The sequence below is a fragment of the Neoarius graeffei genome, chromosome 3, assembly GCF_027579695.1.
Source record: "Neoarius graeffei isolate fNeoGra1 chromosome 3, fNeoGra1.pri, whole genome shotgun sequence".
Taxonomy (NCBI): domain Eukaryota; kingdom Metazoa; phylum Chordata; class Actinopteri; order Siluriformes; family Ariidae; genus Neoarius; species Neoarius graeffei.
Window position 1 is genome coordinate 52,979,747 of NC_083571.1, and position 25,691 is coordinate 53,005,437.

Here is a 25,691-nt window from a genome sequence, read left to right on the forward strand (position 1 = left end):
CACATGATCTGTCACATGATGTCTGTATAAATCAACCTGTTCTGGAAGGACCCTGACTCTGCAGCACTACTAAGCAAGCAACATGAAAACCAAGGAGCCTCCAAACAGGTCAGAGACAAAGTTGTGGAGAAGTATAGATCAGGGTTGGGTCATAAAAAATATCCCAAACTTTGAATATCCCAGGGAGCGCCATTAAATCCATTATAGCAACATGGAAAGAATATTGAAAGAGTTTTGGCCGCCCACCAAAACTCACAGACCGGGCAAGGAGGGCATTAATCAGAGATGCAACAAAGACACCAAATATAACACTGAAGGAGCTGCAAAGATCCACAGCGGAGATGGGAGTATCTGTCCATAGGACCGCTTTAAGCTGTACACTCCACAGAACAGGGCTTTATGGAAGAGTGGCCAGAAAAAAAAGCCATTGCTTAAGAAAGCACGTTTGGAGTTTGCCCAGCAGCATGTGGCAGACTCCCCAAACGCATGGAAGAAGATTCTCTGGTCAAATGAGACTAAAATTGATTTTTTTGGCCATCATGGGAAACGCCATGTGTGGCGCAAACCCAACACCCTGAGAACACCATTCCTACAGTGAAGCATGGTGGTGGCAGCATCATGCTGTGGGGATATTTTTCATCTGCAGGGAAGGAAAAGATGGATGGCACTAAATACAGGGCAATTCTGGAGGAAAACCTGTTTGAGACGGCCAGAGGTTTGAGACTGGGACAAAGGTTCACGTTCCGGCAGGACAGTGACCCTAAACATATTGCTAAAGCTACACTGGAGGGGTTTAAAGGGAAACATTTAAATGCCTTGGAATGGCCTCGTCAAAGCCCAGACCTCAATCCAATTGAGAATCTGTGGCATAACTTGAAGATTGCTGTACACCAACCCAACCCATCTAACTTGAAGGAGTTGGAGCAGTTTTGCCTTGAGGAATGGGCAAAAATCCCAGTGGCTAGATGTGCTAAGCTAATAGAGACATACCCCAAGAGACTTGCAGCTGGAATTACAGCAAAAGGTGGCTCTACAAAGTATTGACTTTGAGGGGGGTGAATACCTATGCACACTCCAGATTTCTGTTTTTTCATCTTAATTATTGTTTGTGTCACAATAAAACAACAATGTGCACCTTTAAAGTTGTAGGCATGTTGTGTAAATCAAATGGTGCTAACCCTCCAAAATCCATTTTAATTCCAGCTTGTAATGCAACAAAACAGGACAAACACCAAGGGGGATGAATACTTTTGGAAGACACACCTACACACACATTTTTTTTTAAAAATTTGACCCTTAAAATAAAATAATAATAGATTGAAGGCTTAAAAACATAGTAGTTACTGTACATTCATGTGGGATGCATCACAATCACCAATTTGTGAAATGTGTGTTATTAGAATTCCCTGTCACAAGTAATTGAGTAATGAACACTTAGATGTGTTATCGTGTCTGAGACACAGCACCAACAGGATCCAAAAAACAGTGACGAGAGTGAGACAGTTTCCTCGGTACGGGACTGGATACGAGATGCATTTACTGCTTTCGTTCACAAGAGTCAGAAACTGCTTTATCCTTTATCCTGGATGGGGTCACGGGGATGTATAGAACTAATCTGTTTCTATTTAGACAAGTAGAACTTACTACATTGGTGAGAAAATAAATATCACAACCAGGTGCAGAAAATACCAACTGCACAGGTAGATGGGATTAGTCAAATGCTTTGTGCAAGTGGGTGGAAACGGGATTTAACAAAAAAAAAAAATCAGTCCCTTACACACCTCAGTGTTAAAACCAACGTATGCTCACAGTGCTGGTATTTCAAGATGGCAAAAATATCATATCATGCTACAAGAAGACATCATGTGCTTCGTAAAGACATTTTTGTAGTAGTAGTAGCAGTGCGTCATTCACAAATTTATGAGTCTTAGACATATTTAGATGAACAGATGTCTGTCGATCCTGTCTGGTACATTTAATAGTAAATAGTGCTTCTATAGCTGTGAAACCACACATGGTGTCCCCACTCGAGCAGGTTTTAGCCAACGCAGAGACAATACTCTAACCTGTTTAAGTCAAATATGTTTATTAAATCTCTTTTTGTAAGGACACTGTTATATGTAGCAGAAACACATGAAAAAGACAAAGGCGATCTAATTGAAAATGTACATAAATTAATGAAATTGTGTCAAACAGGCAAAGGGCAAGTGTGTGAGAGTAAATGTGTACAAGAGGTTTCGAAGGCTCACAGGACCAATCCTCCACCCATTATCTCCAACCTCTGTGGAAGGAAAAACAGAAAATAGATTTTTTCTCCCCCCAGGGGTAATAAAATAAAGCGTATTACTACAGATCCATTGTGTTATATATATACATACACACACTACCGTTCAAAAGTTTGGGGTCACCCAGACAATTTTGTGTTTTCCATGAAAAGTCACACTTTTATTTCCCACCATAAGTTGTAAAATGAATAGAAAATATAGTCGAGACATTTTTCTGGCCATTTTGAGCATTTAATCGACCCCACAAATGTGATGCTCCAGAAACTCAATCTGCTCAAAGGAAGGTCAGTTTTATAGCTTCTCTAAAGAGCTCAACTGTTTTCAGCTGTGCTAACATGATTGTACAAGGGTTTTCTAATCATCCATTAGCCTTCTGAGGCAATGAGCAAACACATTGTACCATTAGAACCAGGGCTTTGAACCAGAATTTTTTTCCTATTGGTTCGTTCCGAACAGAAACGGAATTTTAACGTTTCCGGTTTTGGGTTCCACCATTAAATAGACGTTCCCGAACCGGTTAGAACAAAAAAATTTCGTTCCCGGAACGGTTAATTACGTTCCCTGTCAGCTGTTTAACAAATGGCTATAAAATTATGTGTCTGTCTCATCCAGCTTAAGCCAAATGTAGGCTAATTCTATTACAACCTTCATTAAATAATGCCGCTTTTCCACTACCAATGCGGCTGAGCCGTGCGGTGCTGAGTCGAGCTGAGTCGAGCTGAGCGGGGCTGTTGGAGTTGCATTTCGACTACAACCGCGCTGAACCGTGCTGGCTGGAAGTGGGTGGACACATTGGGTGGAGTTAGCGAAAGTGGGTGGACGTCACGTGATGTCGTTAAGCAGCGCAAACAGTGACATCAGTGACCTTTTAAGCGGTAGTCTCACGACCCGGAGAGTAAACAATAAACATGGAGGACATGGAGTCGTTAGTGTTGCTGGTCTTGGTTCTGTGGCTTGTTGTCACCGACAACGCGGACAGATACTGGCAAGAGCGTATAGATGAGGCGAGGCGCATAAGGCTTCAGAAATTCTCGTAATTCGTAATTCTTCTTCTTCCGGGTTTACGGTGTTTACAGATCCCAGCGCGCTCGTGGGGCGTGTGTGGGCATGTGAGGACACTCCTCCTCACCAATCAGTGCACAGGGGAGTGTCTGCTCACGCCCCCAGCCTCACTCAGCTCGGTTTGGCTCGCTTCAGCCCCACTCCAAAACGGTGCGAGTTTTAGGGGCTAAGCAGGGCTGAAGCAAGCTGAGTTGTGCTGTTCTTTGGTAGTCGAAACGCGAGCCGTGTCGGGCTGAAGTGAGCTGAAGCGAGCTGAAAAAGGGTAGTGGAAAAGGGCCAATAGACAAGAAATAATTCAAAACAATTATTATTTCAAATGTTGGCGATTTGGATTCTCAGTATGTCTTTCCATCTACACAAACAGAAAAAGTGCCAAAAATGAAAGAGAATTCGTTTAGTGTGTTACCAAAGGCTAGTCAGGCCCTGTGCATTGATAGGCTAACAGAGGTTCACGTCATTTAATGTTCGCGAGCCTCTCATTAACGTGGACAAATATATTGATATCGTGTTTGAAATTGACGTTTTTGAATAACGATAGACTGCAATATTTACCTCTTATTTAAGATGTGGAGACGTGATAGTAGTCCACCCTCCCGCTCTCTCCATTCAGTCAGCGAACGTCACACAGGAAGTGAACCCCAGCGGGTCATAGAAACTTGCGCAGGAGAAGAATGACTTTTTTATTTGTAGGCTACGGAAACTTTGAGGAACGAAATAAAAACCGGTATTAACCGGTTACCATTATTTTTAATAAGCGTTTCTGTTCCGGAACATAAAAAATAATAAAGTTTCTGGTTTCGTTTCTGTTCCATGTGAAATAGAAAAAGTTCCCGGTTTTCGTTCCTTGAACCGGTTCAAGGCCCTGATTAGAACACTGGAGTGAGAGCTGCTGGAAATGGGCCTCTATACACCTATGGAGATATTGCACCAAAAACCAGACATTTGCAGCTAGAATAGTCATTTAGCACATTAGCAATGTATAGAGTGGATTTCTGATTAGTTTAAAGTGATCTTCATTGAAAAGAACAGTGCTTTTCTTTCAAAAATAAGGACATTTCAAAGTGACCCCAAACTTTTGAACGGTAGTATATATATATATATATATATATATATACACACACACACACACACACACACACACACACACACACACACACACACACACACAGTGCTGTGCAAAAGTCTTCAGCAGATGTAAAGAAATGCTGTAGACCAAAAACGGCTTAAAAATAATGAAATGAAATGCTAACATTAAAAAAAAAAAAACATACTATAACCAGCAGTACGCCATAATAAATGAAACAAAGTTGATATTTGGTCTGAGACGACCCTTTGCTTTAATAAAATAGTAGTCTGAGGTCCAGTGAGTGCAGTTTGATGCGGAAATGAGCTGTAGGTTTTACTGAGCATCTTACAGAACCAGCCACAGTTCTTCTGGACACTTTGACTGTCACACTCGCTTCTTCATTTTGCACCAAAACCCAGCAGCCTTCATTATGCTTTCTTTTTAATCTGAAAAGTGCTCTTTTATGTAATATGCTGCTCAGATACAACCTTATTTTTCTGTATCATTTAATTTTGTGCTGGAAAACGTAAGTTTGGACTCTAAAATGTTTCTGTACTGACTCGATAATGCAGAAGTCATAAACTAGTAACCTATAACAAAGTTTGTATGAAAAAAAAGAGTGCCTCAGACTTTTGCACAGTACTGTGTATAACTGCACATTGTACAGTTTGCTTCCTACCTGTGGGGGTTCGATAAAGGCGAGCCAATCGGACGAATGCGTTGGGAGGAGACCCATTGACTGACACTTGTAGATGGCCAGCGCTGATCCGAGTAAGTTGCCGATTAGGTAGACCAAACCCTGGAGCCACTGCTGACTTGAACTCTCTAGCAGTTTAAAGGCTGAAACACAGGAAGTGAATATTTATCGTCAGTGTTACTGAACAGTATGAGGCTGTAGCTGTTCTCTTTAATTCGTTCAAAAACTTCAGCAGTCACAGCTGAAGTGATGTATTAGAGCATCACTAATGAATTCTGAATAAATGTATCAACATCAAAGACCTACAGCGATTTCTTTGCTGCCTGCTTGTAGTTTTAAGCATAAATGGCTAGAGGACAGAAGTAGTTCTTGCTAAACAGAACACAGAAAAAAACGCATTGATTCCCTGCCACAGTCTTGCAAAAGTATTCATCCCCCTTGGTGTTTGTCCTGTTTTGTTGCATGACAAGAGGGAATTAAAATGCATTTTTGGGGGGTTAGCACCATTTGATTTACACAACATGCCCATCACTTTAAAGCAATTATAGCAAAACGGAAAGAATATGTTGCCACTACAAACCTGACAAGAGAAGGCCACCCACCAAAACTCACAGACCAGGCAAGGAGGGCACTAATCAGAGATGCAACAAAGACACCAAAGAGAACACTGAAGGAGCTGCAAAGATCCACAGCGGAGATGGGAGTATCTGTCCATAGGACCACTTTAAGCCGTACACTCCACAGAGCGGGGCTTTATGGAAGAGTGGCCAGAAAAAAAAAGTCATTGCTTAAGAAAACATGTTTGGAGTTTGCCCAGCAGCATGTGGCAGACTCCCCAAACACCTGGAAGAAGATTCTCTGGTCAAATGAGACTAAAATTGATCTTTTTGGTCATCATGGGAAACACCATGTGTGGCACAAACCCAACACCCTGAGAACACCATTCTTACAGTGAAGCATGGTGGTGGCAGCATCATGCTGTGGGGATATTTTTCATCTGCAGGAACAGGAAAGCTGGTCAGGACTGAAGGAAAGATGGATGGCACTAAATACAGGGCAATTCTGGAGGAAAACCTGTTTGAGTCGGCCAGAGGTTTGAGACTGGGACGAAGGTTCATGTTCCAGCAGGACAGTGATCCTAAATATACTGCTAAAGCTACACTGGAGTGGTTTAAAGGGAAACATTTAAATGTCTTGGAATGGCCTCATCAAAGCCCAGACCTCAATCCAATTGAGAATCTGTGGCATAACTTGAAGATTGCTGTACACCAACACAACCCATCTAACTTGAAGGAGTTGGAGCAGTTTTGCCTTGATCAATGGGCAAAAATCCCAGTGGCTAGATGTGCTAAGCTTATAGAGACACACCCCAAGAGACCTGTAGCAAAAGATGGCTCTACAAAGTACTGACTTTGTGTAAATCAAATGGTGCTAACCCTCCAAAAATCTATTTTAATTCCAGCTTGTAATGCAACAAAACAGGACAAACACCAAGCGGGATGCATACTTTTACAAGACACTGTATGTATACAAATGAATACTAAAATTATGTTTGTGGCAGAAAAGACATTTGACTTCTTGGGATGGTCATGTAGCGCAGTAGTGTGTTCAGGGGTGGCATTAAGGGCAATGAAAAAGCAAACGGAAGCTTTACTCACTGGCAGACATGGACATGAGCGCCTGGATGGGTCTCCACGCCATCATACACACCATCATGATGGGGAAGATAGAAATAGTGTTGCCAGACATGTACATGATGAACAGATTCATGGGGATTTGCTTCAGGGGGCCAAGGGCGACATCCCAGCATCTCTACACACACACACACGGTTTTTTTTTTTAGCCATAAGAAAATGTTAAAGAATTCTGTGCTCTGTAAACGTGATCGGTCATCAGTCAACCAAACTTCAGCAAATCACTTTAACCCGTTAAACAACAGTTTGGCTTTTCAACAGTGTTTAAGTGGACATGTATCATACAGCATGGTTCAGTACACGTCATGTGTGCTTTTAAAATTTAGAGCTTGCTCTCACAAACTGCATTATTATAGTCTACGCTTTGCGTGGTTTTACCTTCTCCACCAGGTTGCGGTCTGCTTCCTGTACGCTGGTGTCAGGGACTGGTTTATCCGAGTATCCCACAGGATACATAACTTCTCCATCCTTAAGCTGCCTGTCTCCTCGTGTCCTGCACAGAGCAAGAGGCGAGAGACATGGTTCTAAACAGCAATCCTTGTTTTATACGAGTTATTTCAGGCTAAAGAAATGCAAAACACTGCTCTTGTTATGCTACACTCGAATGGACAATGTCAAAACAACAAAACCCCAGTATATCAACAACAAACCGAGTATCAGTATGAGGGATGATTCTGGCTTGAAATTCTGGTTTAGTAGCAATTCGGATTAGCACCAACATGACTGAATTACCTTAAATGGGACACATAAAAAAACAAACCAAAAAAAAAAAAAAACACCCCACCTCTCGCTTTTTCAGTGCTTGTGCACATACATTTGCAGGCTTTCGTCTAAACCGGAGAACAGGGGCGCTGCGCCCTCTTACTCTCGGCGTACGCCCTCTTACCGAAATGCCGATTGAACGCCAAGTCACACTTAGGCCATACACTTATATGCTACTGCACAACATGCAATCTTTCTCAAAACAATCTTTTCTCCATGAAAACATCCCAGCAACACTACGTGACAATGTGTCTGATCATCAAATACGTTATAATTACTCCAAAAATATTCCAATCATAGTAGATACACCGCCAGACGGTGCAAAAACAATCCGAATTGGCGGTTTCCAGACTGAGGCGCCATGTTGTTTAGTTGTCGCGGCTGCTCTCGCGAGATTTGACATGGGTTACATACAAGGTCAGCTGACTTGTAGAGCGAGATTTCTCGAGACTGAATGACCTTTCACCCACCGGCGCGGGAGCTTTTGACAGAAATAGTTCGCGAGTTGTTTTTGTTGACACTTGGGCATTTAAAGATGTCATCCCACGGCACGAAACGGAAGAAAGCCAAAGACTGTCCGGGGCAGAAGAAGATTACTTCTTTCTTTTTCAATGTTGACAGACAATTTGTTACAATTTCCCTCTCAGATAGCCTCAGAATGTCCCATTGTAGCCTCAATTTTTCAAAGGCTTCGCATGGCGGGGGGGTACAACCGGCACCATCCCCCCGCTTCGCTCCCTCGCCATGGTGAGCGCCCTCATACTAAATTTTTCTAGAAAAAAACCTGATTTGGGTATCTGGAGTGTTTATCAACCCACAAAACTCTGACTTTACGGTCCAAAAGCACTGACTTTCAGTGGGAGCCTGGTGATGATCGAAACAAAGGGATTAGTTGTAACAGCATCACTTTCACCAATAAAGGATAACACAAGAGTCATGTGATCAATTTCACATATAACCCTTCCCTGCCTGACCTTGCATGTGAATTTGCATGGCTGTGTGAAGAAGTGCGCAGATTTTACAGCCAAAACACTAATTTTTCACGTAAGAAAGTAATTTTTTTGGACCAAGCCTATATTTCGATTAGTACTGAGACTGTAAGAGTTTGAATGAAGTAACTTGCATTCGATTAAAGAGTAGACTCTTAGGTAAAATGAGATCTACAACCCCGATTCCAAAAAAGTTGGGACAAAATACAAATTGGAAATAAAAATGGAATACAATAATTTACAAATCTCAAAAACTGATATTGTATTCACAATAGAACATAGACAACATATCAAATGTCGAAAGTGAGACATTTTGAAATTTCATGCCAAATATTGGCTCATTTGAAATTTCATGACAGCAACACATCTCAAAAAAGTTGGGACAGGGGCAATAAGAGGCTGGAAAAGTTAAAGGTACAAAAAAGGAACAGCTGGAGGACCAAATTGCAACTCATTAGGTCAATTGGCAATAGGTCATTAACATGACTGGGTATAAAAAGAGCATCTTGGAGTGGCAGCGGCTCTCAGAAGTAAAGATGGGAAGAGGATCACCAATCCCCCTAATTCTGCACCGACAAATAGTGGAGCAATATCAGAGAGGAGTTCAACAGTGTAAAATTGCAAAGAGTTTGAACATATCATCATCTACAGTGCATAATATCATCAAAAGATTCAGAGAATCTGGAAGAATCTCTGTGCGTAAGGGTCAAGGCCGGAAAACCATACTGGGTGCCCGTGATCTTCGGGCCCTTAGACGGCACTGCATCACATACAGGCATGCTTCTGTATTGGAAATCACAAAATGGGCTCAGGAATATTTCCAGAGAACATTATCTGTGAACACAATTCACCGTGCCATCCGCCGTTGCCAGCTAAAACTCTATAGTTCAAAGAAGAAGCCGTATCTAAACATGATCCAGAAGCGCAGACGTCTTCTCTGGGCCAAGGCTCATTTAAAATGGACTGTGGCAAAGTGGAAAACTGTTCTGTGGTCAGACAAATCAAAATTTGAAGTTCTTTATGGAAATCAGGGACGCCGTGTCATTCGGACTAAAGAGGAGAAGGATGACCCAAGTTGTTATCAGCGCTCAGTTCAGAAGCCTGCATCTCTGATGGTATGGGGTTGCATTAGTACATGTGGCATGGGCAGCTTACACATCTGGAAAGACATCATCAATGCTGAAAGGTATATCCAGGTTCTAGAGCAACATATGCTCCCATCCAGACGACGTCTCTTTCAGGGAAGACCTTGCATTTCCCCACATGACAATGCCAAACCACATACTGCATCAATTACAGCATCATGGCTGCGTAGAAGAAGGGTCCGGGTACTGAACTGGCCAGCCTGCAGTCCAGATCTTTCACCCATAGAAAACATTTGGCGCATCATAAAACGGAAGATACAACAAAAAAGACCTAAGACAGTTGAGCAACTAGAATCCTACATTAGACAAGAATGGGTTAACATTCCTATCCCTAAACTTGAGCAACTTGTCTCCTCAGTCCCCAGACGTTTACAGACTGTTGTAAAGAGAAAAGGGGATGTCTCACAGTGGTAAACATGGCCTTGTCCCACCTTTTTTGAGATGTGTTGTTGTCATGAAATTTAAAAAATCACCTAATTTTTCTCTTTAAATGATACATTTTCTCAGTTTAAACATTTGATATGTCATCTATGTTCTATTCTGAATAAAATATGGAATTTTGAAACTTCCACATCCTTGCATTCCGTTTGTATTTACAATTTGTTCTTTGTCCCAACTTTTTTGGAATCGGGGTTGTATTTAATCTTTGCTAATTTCAAGCCACCATGCTGGTACAACGAGATAAACAATGACTGACAGGGGTGGGGATGGTTGCAACACCTCATATGGGCCATGTTGCTTTTTCGGCTCGCTCAGGGCTTGTTTGAAAGCTCTAGATGTGTAGATTACAAAAACACATGATGGCAAGGTCAGACTCACAGCAACAGGGTGTCACGTGACTTTAAAAACAGTTAACGCATCATTTATGCATAATTAGTCGAGTACCTGTACTATGCAGGAAATATTATATGTTTGTTGCTTCTGGTTATTTGACATAGGAAGAGAAGTTTATGGTTATATGTAAAAGAAAATGAGCTATCATAAAGGCACTTTTTTTTTTTGCCATTTCTGTCACGTGACTAGAATTCTAAATAAGACTGCCTCAAGTGGAGGAGTTTAAGTATCTCAGGATCTTGTTCACGAGTGAGGGAAGGATAGAGCGTGAGATCGACAGGCAGATCGGTGCAGCCTCCGCAGTGATGCAGTCGCTTTACCGGTATGTTGTGGTGAAGAAGGAGCTGAGCCAAAAGGCGAAGCTCTCGATTTACCGGTCGATCTATGTTCCGACTCTCACCTATGGTCATGAGCTTTGGGTAATGACTGAAAGAACAAGATCGGGGATACAAGCAGCCGAAATGAATTTCCTTCGCAGGGTGGCTGGGCACTCCCTTACAGCAGGGGTTCCCAAAGTGTGGTGCGCGCACCCCCGGGGGTGCGTGAGCTGCCACTAGGGGGTGCGCAAGATAAAAAATGTAATGGCGATTTTTAACTCTTCTACTCCGTAACGGGTCTGCAGTAGTTTGTGGCTTCATTAATTCATTCATTCATTCGCGATGCTCAACTGGTTGAAATCGGCAAAACTAAATGCCGATCGGCAACTAAACATCGGCAAAGACTGGGAGATGTTGAGAAAGATTTGAGGCTGAGACTGTCTTCAATTACCCCAAACATCGGAGAGCTCTGTACCAAGATGCAGGCCCATCCGTCGCATTAATATTGGTATGTATTTGGCCAAATGGCATTGATCTTGCTAAAAATATATACTGCTACTGAAAATAGGACCTATATAGCCTACTGACCCACCCACCGTCTGTCTGTCTGTCTCTCTCTCGCTGCAGACTGAGCCGCCAGCGCTGCACTTCACAATCAGATGGATCCTCTTCTTTATCTGTTCCTGATATGCTCCTTAATTGTTGTATCTCTTTAAAATGCATATGTTCATAATTATCATTGCTATTTTTACTGTTATTATATGTTAACTTTTTTGCAAATTAAATTCATTCTCAATTCATTTTCATAACCTTGTAATGACAGGGTTGTGTTGCTAGTGTTTTAAACACGGATGAAAATCATATATTTTCCCCATATCTGGCTGGTAGACTACATGCCTCGATGTGATCTCCCTTTGTAATGAATTTGCGCATTTACCGTGTTGCAACGTTTTAAAACTGTTACATTTCAATCAAATTCTATCTAATTCAAATATGAGAGCGCATAATATGTTAATGTGATTCGATGTTCTCATTCGAGCACGACGTGCTGCCTTTGTAAGAAAGCTTTGGTGTTTGTTTGTTTCCCACTTTTGTGGTTTCCTGCAGGTGTGGCAAACGATGTTTGTTATCATTTAGCACGATTAAAGATGCTTCCCTTATAAGAAAGTGTGTGTTTTTTTGAAACTGGGGAACTGGGGGTGCGTCAACCTGGTTGGAGTATAGAAGGGGGTGCGCGGCCAAAAAAGTTTGGGAACCGCTGCCTTAGAGATAGGGTGAGAAGCACAGTCACTTAGGAGGAGCTCGGAGTAGAGCCGCTGCTCCTCCACATCGAGAGGAATCAGCTGAGGTGGCTCAGGCATCTCTTTCAGATGCCTCCTGGACGCCTCCCTGGGGAGGTGTTCCAGGCATGTCCCCCCGGGAGGAGGCCCCGGGGAAGACCCAGGACACGCTGGAGGGACTATGTCTCTCGGCTGGCCTGGGAACGCCTCGGTGTTCTTCCCGAGGAGCTGGCCGAGGTGTCTGGGGAAAGGGAAGTTTGGGCTTCCATGCTCAGACTGTTGCCTCCGCGACCCGGCCCCAGATAAGCGGAAGACGAGATGAGAGACAACAGTGCTCCGAGAGCGCAATATCCCCCGCTGGCAACTATGCCATAACTCTGGTAAAATGCGACTGAATTGAACAAAATTACAATATGCGTATTACCGACGTATAACAAAGAATCCTGTCAAGTTTCGTGAAATTTCTCCAAAGATTGTGAGAGGAGTTGATTTCAAAGATGAGTACGCTTCCCGGGACGGACATCGCCATGACATAATCCCCATTTGGGCCTTTCAGCCAGCAGGGGATAATAAAAAATTGTGACGGAAGTTGATTTCAGAAAGCTGGCACACCTTGATGAAATTGCCAAAGTTTGTTAATAAATCAAGGGCATAACTCTGGCAAAATTTGCCCAAATTAAACGAAATTTCAATATGCGTATAACGGTCATATAACAAAGTCTTTTGCCAAGTTTGGTGAAATTCCTCCACAAATTGTGAGAGGAGGTGATTTCAGAAGAACGTACACCCTTATGAAATTGTCAAAGTACAAATTATTTAATCAAGGGTCAAAACTCCGGTCATATTTTCACAAACGAAATTAAATCGCAATATGTCTATTACCGTCATATAACAAGGCCTTTTGCCAAGCTTCGAGAAATTCGTCCAAAAATTGTGAAAGGAGTTGATGTCAGAAGGCGAGCACACCTTCATGAATTTGGGAAAGTACAAGGTTGTTGATCGAGTGCCACAACTCTGGTAAAACGCGACCGAATTGAACAAAATAACAATAAGCATATTACCGACATACTGTATAACAAGGCCTTTTGCCAAGTTTCATGAAATTCCTCCAAAAACTGAGAGAGGAGTTGATTTCAGAAGGAAAACACACTCATGAAATTGTCAAAGTATAAGTTTGTTAATCGAGGGCTGCAACTCTGGTAAAATGTGACCCAATTTAACGAAATTACAATATGCGTAATACCCGACATATAACAAAGAATCCCGTCAAGTTTTGTGAAATTCCTCCAAAAACTGTGAGAGGAGTTGATTTCAGAAGGTGAGCACCCTTCCCAGGATGGACATCACTACGATAATCCCCCTTCGGGCCTTTCGGCCAGTGGAGGATAAAAACAATTTTGGGTACCCTATGGTATGATACTACAATGTCGAATGTGAAAGAAAGTGTCACAACCATCCCTGTAATTACAACTCACACAGAAGACGACTTCTGCAGTGTGTGCACGGAGCCCTTTGGAAATTCCAAACCCAAAGAAAAGTGGATCAGATGTGTCAACTGCAAGTTCTGGGCCCACGAAAACTGCACCCCTGGTAGACCTACATACCGGTACATGTGTCAGCACTGCGACTCTGATTAGATGGAGAACACACACACACACAGATAAAACATGAACTTGAGTGTGTGCGTGTGTGTGTGGTTTAAAAGAAAAACACAGTGTGCGTGTTTGTTGGTTTATCAGTTACCAAAAGTCTTCCTGGAATTTTACGTTGATTATGATAAGCTGCATCTGACTTCCTGCTGAAGGTTTATGTTCATGTGTGTCAGTAGGCATTATCAGATGGTCTTGAAAAAAAGCTCTGCTAATGTTAGGACGCACACCACTGACACTGTTCTTCGTTTAGCCATCAGTGAGGAGTTCCTTTTGTTTTTAGTGAAGCACAGGAAGATTCTCAAGTGTTGGCACAAGCACAATAAACTTATACGGATGTTTATTTTGTGGTGTGGTCTGGATTTTTAATTCTTCAATTTTACTGCAACAATTTACCCCAGGTTGTGTCCCAACATACCCTGGTAGTGGGGTAGGTTGTAACAATGGCACTCCTTGCATTTGACATTAAATAATGAATTCTGTGATATCGTTGGAGAAGTTGAAAACATTGCTATTTGTAGTAGACAAATGAAGGGACTTTGGGTGAAAATTTGAGCGCTCCGTCACAAAAATTCTGCAAGTTAGAAGTGCAAAGACAAAAAGTGTTCCATCCATCTCTGGTCTCCCTAACCGCTTTTATCTGGGCACCTAGAAGCAAATTATCTTAGGGGTCATCCATAATTTTCATCATTATCATGAGTCTACAAAGAGTAGACTTTTCAGCAACCCCCCCCCCCAAAAAAAAGTGTACATTAGCGGACAAAAAAAATGATGATGGATCTACCATACGTGGAATAGGAATTCAAAATAAAACCATGCCTTGTATTACTTTTTATTAAAATCGGATGACAGGACAACACAAAGATTCACAAGAGAAGAAAAGAAGACAAGACGGGTCCAGAAGTTTTCATACAACGCAGGCGATTCATTTTTGAAAATTAGGGACTGTCTTTTTAAGGGGAGCTGTTGCCTTTTGGCTCCTCATGAACAATAGGAGCTGGGGCTGGTCGTGCAGGACTTTCATTCTGAAATGGAAGAAAAGGCTGACTGACTGTGAGCAATTCCAGCGTTATGGATGTGACACTTGAACTCAAAATGGCAACAAATGACCCAGTGCATGTTTTATTGTCTCCCAGTATTTAAACAGGTGTTGCATATTTTAAGGCTGTACCATACTGGAGAAGTGATAGAACAAAAACAATTCCCATAGTACATCTAGGGCATGCCAGAAAACGCCAATAAAAGATGCGTTATGGATGTGACAGAAAAAGTATCACTTTTCTTGGGTGACTGTACGTTTTTATCAAACTCTGAAATTGTAAACCTAATGTCGAAATGGAGATATCCGTTTGATAGAGGGGTCCAAGGTGAATATTAAAAAATCTTTGTTTAAAATATTTTGTATTTCATGCAGTTTCGGAAGGAAAAGTCAGCGTTATGGATGTGACGAAATTCCGTTATGGATGTGACGCGTCTGAAATAGACATGGCATATGTTTAGAAAATCAGCAATTTAACCACCATAACCCTTTGAAAAACTCTCTAAATATCAGCTAAAACTATCAAAGTTCTTAAATAATATTTAGAATGGCTATTGTTTTGCTGTTTTGTGGATTTTAGCATACATTTCTGTGGCTTGTGGCAATAATATAGAATTGTACATGATCAAAGTTGATTTTAGCTTGGGTTTTACATTATAAGAAAGAAAGACTGACAGTGACATATTAGGTTGGTTACAAATTGGTTCAACTTATTCACATCTGTAAAATACAGGCCTAGGTGAGATCTCTGGGAGTGGTTTTGATGGATTACATGTTGCTTTATTTTTGCATGGTGAGGTTGACATTTACATGGAATTGCCCCTGTATAAAATTCAACTGACTGCTGACGCAAGTACAAAATACCCATATGATATCCTACGTACCGTTTTACGAGAGAAATAATCCCGAATTGTAAAAGTTGACTTGATTTTTTCCATCCGGACGATCGTTTGCCGGCACAGCTCAGTTTGCTTTGAAACGCTCGTTTTTGATTCTTTCCAAGCAGCCTGTCCTGCCCTAACTGCCTCCTGCTGCTTCTCAGATGAATGCAGGAAACAATAAACGTTTAAAAACTGCTCGTACTCGTTTGAAGGAGTCTTGTGAATAGCGGTATTTCTGCTATTCACAAATTTGTAAATGCCATCAAAATCTGGGTCAGCCATTGTTGTTGTATTGAAGAAAGAAAGCGCGTAGAGCTAGCTGGCAACACCGATGTGGCGTGAAATTTTTAACACGGCGGCCGCCGATTCGCACATTGACGGATCATCATTTTTTCATTTTTAAAACGTGTACGCCTGGTCATCAACCCCCTCCCCCCCCCGCGTACGGTTTGTACGCTCGTGATAATGATGAAAATTATGGATGACCCCTTAGCCAGTCCACCTCCTAGCATGTTTTTGGGAGGCAGGAGGAAACTGGAGACACCTGGAGGAAACCCACAGAGACACTGGGAGATATGTGAAACTCCACACAGGCAGGCAGTAATAATTACATTCGACTAGAGGTCATGATTCCTGATCTGTGACCAATAGCGCAAAAAAACAAAAAAAAACAAAAACAAAAAACAACAAAACCCCACCGCTTCAACTTGGAATTTCTACTTTGGGAACTCTGCGTGGTCTCCTCGATTCTGAGTTCAGTCAGCAAGTGGCAACAACTCACCATGGTTGCGAACTCCATCAGCAGGAAATGAAGCAGCACTTCTTACTTATAAATGAGTTATACTGTATATACACAAGTATTTGCTTTTGATCGCTTATAAAATCTATCGCACTGATTATCCAGATCACTGCTTCGAGATGGAAAGCATGCAACACTCATCACAGTTAAAAAGACGAACACGAAGGTGTCCCTTGTTTTTCAACTCGCTTTGTCGTTCTTATGCATGGAGATACAAACACTACGTTCAGACTGCAACCTGAAACGACCCATATCCGATTTGTTGTGAAATCCGATTTTTTTGTTAGGCCGTTCACATTACCAATTATAGATGAGACTTGTATGCGATCTCCAATATGAACGGAAAACGACCCAAAAGTGTCCCGCATGCGCAAATTGACATGTAATAAGCACATCTATGTAATACGTAAACAAAAAAAAGTGCACTCTTCATGTTTAATGATTTCTTTTTTTTGTTTGTTTGTTTAATTATCTGGTTAGTGTTAAAGTGTGAGGTCTCGTGTGTGTTTTTGTTTCTGAACTGAAATGAAAACGTGTAGCCTGGTAACGAGGGTTGACTCCTAAATGTCTCTCTAATTTCTATATAAGTGCACTACATGTTACTAGGAAGTAATGGATTTTTAAACTCTATATAGTGCACTCGAGCTTCAGTAGGCAGTCATTTGGGATACGGCCGCTGTATTACCAAACTCTTAATTCAGGCTTAATAATTTGCACATATTTATTTCGCCATATTAATAAACTTTTTCTACATTTTTATAAATATTTATTTAGATTGTTTATAGCCAGCTGAATTCTGCAACTTCTCTCAGCGCTGGCTCAAGGTGCAGAAACACCAGTGCAGTTTGCGATGGAGATGAGGCGAGACCTGGCGATGTGGTTTTTGTGGCGGCGGCGGAACTCACACAATAATCTGATTAATGTGGGCAGCAGACTAATGAGACCGAAGGTGTCAAATTACTGGAAATTTCCAGAACAATCTTGTAATACAGGATGGTTTAAGTTATAAATCAGTTATAGAAACTGTTTTATTTAATCAGGCTAACAGATAAACATCCAGGTCCCTACCAAATCCACCATTAGCTATAAAAGTCTATTTAAATTCTGAAAACTGTACAAATGTTATTGTTTTCCACCAAAGAGGCGGGATTAGCCAACACAGAATAGTGGCGTTTGTCTCTTGTTGATGACGTGTAGGTCGCATGAATGCGACCTGTCCGGTCAGACTGCAGTCGCATGTGAAAATAACGGATATGCATCGGATTTAGGAGCACATATCCAAGCGGCCTGGGTCGCATGTGAAAAAAATTGGACCTGTGTCGTTCAGATTGTCAATAACAAATCGGATACAGGTCGCATATGGGCAAAAAAATCTGATATGGGTCGTTTCAGGGTGCAGTCTGAACGTAGTCAAAATGCCGTCGAATGCAGCACGAGTTCAGGATCGAACCGAGGACCCTGGAGCTGTGAGATAACAACACTACCCACTAGATCCCCACTATGACTATTGTATCAGACTGAAAAATTAAAATCCTGTTCGGAGAAAGAAAAAAAAAACTATCATCAAGCACTTAGCTTGTGCCTCGATATCGTTCTACATAAAACTTTCATCAGTGGTTTTCCTTTTAGAAAAGTCAGATTCTTTAAGAAAACTGGAATTACTGTAAGAGTGACTGATCCCCAGACTTTTAACCCAGCCGCATATAAAAAGTTGGACACCTCCGTGCTCTTCCAGGTTTTCATCTGTTTGTCCGTATAGAACGATGTCTGCAGCACCAGGTAGTTTGAGATGCTGGGGATAATTTTCCAACTCATAGGAAAAATCCTTCTTTGCTAGTGTGTAAGGATCTATCCCCTCGCAAAGGGCAACTTTCTGAAGGTATCTTGACTGTGCATTGGCCTCAAAACTGTGAAAATGGTCAGAGACGGTTTCACTAGCCAAATCAGTTTGCCTGACCACCACTTCATTCACCGGAAGTAAACTCGCAAGTAAAAGTCATGATGCGTAGCATGCTATAGGTGCACAATGGCGTAACATAGGGAAAAACATTTAAAAATTCAGGTTTTGATTTTATGTACTGAAATAACTATTAGGCACAATTTTTTACAATATCTATATAAATTAGTTGTTTTTACCCATTTTAACCTTGAAATCAGCATTTTAATGATTACCCATAATGTATTGCGGACACGAAAAATTCTATTTATTGCTATATCTTACCGTATTTTTGTTGAAAACAAAAACAAATTCGTGCCAATTTCAAAAGGGTTTTTATATGTGGGCCATAATGTCTTCATGCAGTGCCATGTCTACCTAATACACTTCATTGTGTCCTTTGCCTTTCTTTTTCAATTCTTGGCAGACGTAGTGCACTGTTCCCAGGTAAACAGATGCAAGTTTTTTGTTATCTAATTTGAATGTCATATCTATAATACTGCTTCGGATCAAAAAGTGGCCTTGAAGAACCCTATTGCCTGTCTGAAAAGCACTACCATAATCATCAACAATGTCTTGTTCTAAAGTTACAGGTCCATCACTAGTTACTTGAAGAAGAAAATAATCAAACAGAGACTCAGATTGTTGGCGCGTCCGCGTCTAAGACGCACTATTTCGAATAATGAACGCATTTTCGAGAGGGGCAGGGGCCAATATGGACGCGAGCATTTTATACCCTATTTGGAATGTTTCGTGGCATATTACTTGACTTCATGGTCTCAATATCGAAAATCTTGCGCAAATATGCAACTTCCAACATAATTATCTGGATATTCAACAGATTTCAGCATCGGATGAATTTGTTTTGACCGCCGCCATATTGAATCTACGTCGGACCCGTTCGTGTATTTACGCTGCCAAGTTTGTAGCGTCCCAAGCGAGTAAAACCTGATCCAAGTCTTTCGCTAGGTGGCGTCTTACGGTCTATGTACGAATATTCGAAAGAGACAAGAAAACATGGATAAGAAAAAAAAAGAAAAAATACATCTATTTTGTCATTCTTCGGCAGAAAGAGAGTACATTCACCTGAAAAAACTGATACGCCTGATACCCAAGGTAATTAGTCATACTAGATTTACAACAACAACTACAACAGCAACCACTACTACTACCACTACCACTGGTAACTACTACTACCACCACTGGTGACTACTACTACTACTACCACCACTGGTGACTACTACTACTACTACCACCACTGGTGACTACTACTACTACCACCACTGGTGAGTACTACTACTACCACCACTGGTGACTACTACTACTACCACCACTGGTGACTACTACTACTACCACCACTGGTGACTACTACTACTACCACCACTGGTGACTACTACTACTACCACCACTGGTGACTACTACTACTACCACCACTGGTGACTACTACTACTACCACCACTGGTGACTACTACTACTACCACCACTGGTGACTACTACTACTACCACCACTGGTGACTACTACTACTACTACCACCACTGGTGACTACTACTACTACTACCACTGGTGACTACTACTACTACCACCACTGGTGACTACTACTACTACTACTACTACCACTGGTGACTACTACTACTACCACCACTGGTGACTACTACTACTACTACCACCACTGGTGACTACTACTACTACTACCACTGGTGACTACTACTACTACCACCACTGGTGACTACTACTACTACTACCACTGGTGACTACTACTACTACCACCACTGGTGACTACTACTACTACCACCACTGGTGACTACTACTACTACCACCACTGGTGACTACTACTACTACTACCACCACTGGTGACTACTACTACTACCACCACTGGTGACTACTACTACCACTGGTGACTACTACTACTACCACCACTGGTGACTACTACCACCACTGGTGACTACTACTACTACTACCACTGGTGACTACCAGCACCACTGGTGACTACTACTACCACTGGTGACTACTACCACTACCACTGGTGACTACTACTACTACTACTAACACCACTGGTGACTACTACTACTACTGCCACTGGTGACTAATACTACTACTACTACCACCACTGGTGACTATTACTACTACCACCACCACTGGTGACTACTACCACCACCACTGGTGACTACTACTACTACTACTACTAACACCACTGGTGACTACTACTACTACTGCCACTGGTGACTAATACTACTACTACTACTACCACCACTGGTGACTATTACTACCACCACTGGTGACTACTACCACCACCACTGGTGACTACTACCACCACCACTGGTGACTACTACCACCACCACTGGTGACTACTACCACTAGTGACTACTACCATTACCACTGGTGACTACTACCATTACCACTGGTGACTACTACTACTACCACCACTGGTGACTACTACTACTACTACTATAAACCTACACCAAACTGAAAACAAGTTAATAAAATAAATTAATGAAATTAGAATTACAGTGGTGCTTGAAAGTTTGTGGACCCTTTAGAATTTTCTATATTTCTGCAGAAATATGACCTAAAACATCATCAGATTTTCACACAAGTCTTAAAAGTAGATAAAGAGAACCCAGTTAAACAAATGAGACAAAAATATTATACTTGCTCATTTATTTATTGAGGAAAATGATTCAATTGTACATATCTGTGAGTGGCAAAAGTATGTGAAACTTTGCTTTCAGTATCTGGTGTGACCCCCTTGTGGAGCAATAACTGCAACTAAATGTTTCCGGTAACTGTTGATCCTTCCACAACATTTTGATTGGATTAAGGTCAGGACTTTGACTTGGCCATTCCAAAACATTAACTTTATTCTTCTTTGACCATTCTTTGGTAGAACGACTTGTGTGCTTAGGGTTGTTGTCTAGCTGCATGACCCACCTTCTCTTGAGTTTCAGTTCATGGACAGATGTCCTGACATTTTCCTTTAGAATTCACTGGTATAATTCAGAATTCATTGTTCCATCAATGATGGCAAGCCATTCTGGCCCAGATGCAGCAAAACAGGCCCAAACCATGATACTACCACCAATATGTTTCACAGATGGGATAAGGTTCTTATGCTGGAATGCAGTGTTTTCCTTTCTCCAAACATAACGCTTCTCATTTAAACCAAAATATTCTATTTTGGTCTCATCCGTCCACAAAACATTTTTCCAATAGCCTTCTGGCTTGTCCACATGATCTTTAGCAAACTGCAGACGAGCAGCAATGTTCTTTTTGGAGAGCAGTGGCTTTCTCCTTGCAACCCTGCCATGCACACCATTGTTGTTCAGTGTTCTCCTGATGATGGACTCATGAACATTAACCAATGTGAGAGAGGCCTTCAGTTGCTTAGAAGTTACCCTGGGGTCCTTTGTGACCTTGCCGACTGTTACATGCCTTGCTCTTGGAGTGATCTTTGTTGGTCGACCACTCCTGGGGAGGGTAACAATGGTCTTGAATTTCCTCCATTTGTACACAATCTGTCTGACTGTGGATTGGTGGAGTCCAAACTCTTTAGAGATGGTTTTGTAACCTTTTCCAGCTTGATGAGCATCAGCAACGCTTTTTCTGAGGTCCTCAGAAATCTCCTTTGTTCGTGCCATGATACACTTCCACAAACGTGTTGTGAAGCTCAGACTTTGATAGATCCCTGTTCTTTAAATAAAACAGGGTGCCCACTCACACTTGTCATCCCATTGATTGAAAACACCTGACTCTAATTTCACCTTCAAAGTAACTGCTAATCCTAGAGGTTCACATACTTTTGCCACTCACAGATATGTAATATTGGATCATTTTCCTCAATAAATAAATGACCAAGTATAATATTTTTGTCTCATTTGTTTAACTGGGTTCTCTTTATCTATTCTGAGGACTTGTGTGAAAATCTGATGTTGTTTTAGGTCATATTTCTGCAGAAATATAGAAAATTCTAAAGGGTTCACAAACTTTCAAGCACCACTGTAGAGATGATTAGAGACAAGCAGAATTAGACCGTCACAGCATGCAAAAAACAAACCTATTGTTGTGCTATAATTTACAAGGAGGAGATAATATACACTACCGTTCAAAAGTTTGGGGTCACTTTGAAATGTCCTTATTTTTGAAAGAAAAGCACTGTTCTTTTCAATGAAGATCACTTTAAACTAATCAGAAATGCACTCTATACATTGCTAATGTGGTAAATGACTATTCTAGCTGCAAATGTCTGGTTTTTGGTGCAATATCTCCATAGGTGTATAGAGGCCCATTTCCAGCAACTCTCACTCCAGTGTTCTAATGGTACAATGTGTTTGCTCATTGCCTCAGAAGGCTAATGGATGATTAGAAAACCCTTGTGCAATCATGTTAGCACAGCTGAAAACAGTTGAGCTCTTTAGAGAAGTTATAAAACTGACCTTCCTTTGAGCAGATTGAGTTTCTGGAGCATCACATTTGTGGGGTCGATTAAATGCTCAAAATGGCCAGAAAAATGTCTCGACTAGATTTTCTATTCATTTTACAACTTATGGTGGGAAATAAAAGTGTGACTTTTCATGGAAAACACAAAATTGTCTGGGTGACCCCAAACTTTTGAATGGTAGTGTAGATGTGATATATAGTGGCCTGTGGTTGAATTCCAAAATATTGCCACTGATTAAACAATATCTCAATATATTTGGTTGAAGCACTGATTTTTGTCATCTACATTGCTTCATATGGCTTCTAATACCAAAAAAAAAAAAAACCAGAATTGAGAAGAAAAAAACAGCCCCTGGGCTGCCCCAGCTGTTCATTGGGCTCGCTTCACTCACTAGGTTCGCTTCAACTGAAGGACAATCACTGGGCCCCCCATTGTAGAAATGGGCCCCTGTTTTTTCCCAGGAGGTGCCCTGTGGGCCCCTTGACCTGCAAAACAATCTGAGTCTCTGATCAAAGTTCTCGTCTTCATCTGTGGCAACAGCGACAGTGCTTCCCTTCTTGACTAGGTCATCAATGTGCAAATGTATAGCTTCAGCTAGTGCATGGGTGTCAAACTCTGGCCCGCGGGCCAAATTTGGGCCGCAGTGTAATTATATTTGGCCCGCGAGGCAATCCCAAATGACTACTCGTCGGATTTGTGTATACAGCGCATTCACCGCTAATACTACAAATCCCATAATGCTCTGCTGTTGTTTTGGCGCGTCAATCAGGACAGGACCCAGAAACGTTCCAAATGTGTAACTGAAATAAAGCTGCCGTGGGATAAACTCGTGGGATTAACGACAGATGGTGCACCAGTGATGTGCGGTAAAAAGAGTGGACTCGTGGGCAGGGTTCGGGAGAAGATGTGGGAAGAGAACTGTGCAGGTGAGCTAACTGTTTATCACTGCATCATACATCAGGAATCACTGTGTGGCAAAGCCCTAAAGATGGAGCATGTTATGACCACAGTAACACAAGTAGTTAACTTTATAAGAGCCAAAAGGTCTGAATCACCGCCAGTTTAAGTCTTTTCTGGAGGAGTGTGGTTCGGAATACGCAGACGTGCCATATCACACAGAGGTGAGATGGTTAAGCCAAGGAAAAGTACTGAACAGATGTTTCGAGCTGCGTGAGGAAATGTGTCAGTTTCTGGAAAGCAAAGGGAAGGACACAGCAGAGCTCCGGGAGCAAAAGTTTCTGTGTGACATCTCGATGCGCTGAACCTGCAGCTTCAGGGGCGGGGGCGCATCATCACAGACATGTACGCTGCAGTGAGGGCTTTGAAAACTAAACTGTGCCTGTAGGAGAATCAGATGCTGCAAGGAAACCTTGGCCATTTTCCCTGCTGCCAAACCATAAAAACGCAGATCTCTACCGCTGTGTTCCCATGCGCACAGTTTACTGAAAAGCTCAGTGTACTTGGCGCTGAGTTTAGCCAGCGATTTGCCGACTTTGATGTCCAGAAATGTAGGTTTGAACTGCTCAGTAATCCCTTCGCGGCGGCACGGTGGTGTAGTGGTTAGCGCTGTCGCCTCACAGCAAGATGGTCCGGGTTCGAGCCCCGTGGCCGGCGAGGGCCTTTCTGTGCGGAGTTTGCATGTTCTCCCCGTGTCCGCGTGGGTTTCCTCCGGGTGCTCCGGTTTCCCCCACAGTCCAAAGACATGCAGGTTAGGTTAACTGGTGACTCTAAATTGAGCGTAGGTGTGAATGTGAGTGTGAATGGTTGTCTGTGTCTATGTGTCAGCCCTGTGATGACCTGGCGACTTGTCCAGGGTGTACCCCGCCTTTCGCCCGTAGTCAGCTGGGATAGGCTCCAGCTTGCCTGCGACCCTGTAGAAGGATAAAGCGGCTAGAGATAATGAGATGAGATGAGTAATCCCTTCGCAGTTGATGTGGAAAACGCACCAACCAACCTCCAAATGGAGCTGACTGAACTCCAGTGTAATGACACGCTGAAGTCAAAGTACGATGCTGTGGGCGCCGCACAGTTTCCACAGTTCATCCCTGACACAATGCCTCAGCTCTGCACCCAAGCTGCTCAGATGCTCTCCATGTTCGGCAGCACTTATCTATGTGAGCAACTTTTCTCCTCAATGAAGATGACCAAAACATCTCACAGGAGACGTCTGACTGATGAACACCTTCGCTCGATACTGAGGATTTCCTCAGCTCAGAGCCTGAGCCCAGACATTGATGAACTAGCATTCAAGAAGAGATGCCAGGTATCTGGCTTGGGCACATCAGATTAGATCAGTGTGTAGCAAACTGAGCAATAATTAACCTTTTCTTTATGCACTTTTTCTTGCTACTCCAAGGCATGGGCTTGAATGGTTGATTGATTTATTATTGTTGTTTTATTTTTAAAGGTCCCATGGCATGAAATTTTCACTTTCTGAGGTTTTTTTAATGTTAAAATGAGTTCCTCTGACCTTCTTAAGTCACCCCAGTGGCTAGAAATTTCATAATGTGTAAACCAAACTATGCCCAACATTTGAGAATGGCGCGTCAAAACGGCGCGTTGATAAGCTCTTCCCTTTACTACGTCAGCAAGGGAGATGATCCCCACGCCCCCCCTCTGGATTCCCACCCACTGTATGGATTGCCCCGCCCAGTTGTAGTGAGGAGACCATAGAGGACACAACAACATGGCATCACCTAAGCGAGCGAAACATGGAAATTGCGCTGTACATGGATGTGACAACACAGAAAAGAGTCTGTTTTTACTGCCGACGGGAGAACCCCTGAAGACGCAGTGGCTTAATTTTATTTACTTCAATAA

The 25,691-nt window shown here is 42.1% G+C and overlaps 1 protein-coding gene across 1 annotated transcript in view; it reads right to left on the minus strand.

Annotated features, from left to right (window-relative positions):
- Positions 1-2,069: 2,069 nt before the first annotated feature.
- emc4 (ER membrane protein complex subunit 4) overlaps positions 2,070-25,691 on the minus strand; it is a 37,029-nt gene continuing 13,407 nt past the window's right edge. Inside the window, exons 3-6 of the mRNA XM_060916990.1 lie at positions 7,183-7,297; positions 6,769-6,922; positions 5,093-5,253; positions 2,070-2,281 (exon numbers count right to left, since the gene is read on the minus strand). Of these exons, the coding sequence (XP_060772973.1) occupies positions 2,246-2,281; positions 5,093-5,253; positions 6,769-6,922; positions 7,183-7,297 (466 nt within the window). The 3' untranslated portion in view covers positions 2,070-2,245. The remainder of the gene's footprint in view (positions 2,282-5,092; positions 5,254-6,768; positions 6,923-7,182; positions 7,298-25,691) is intronic.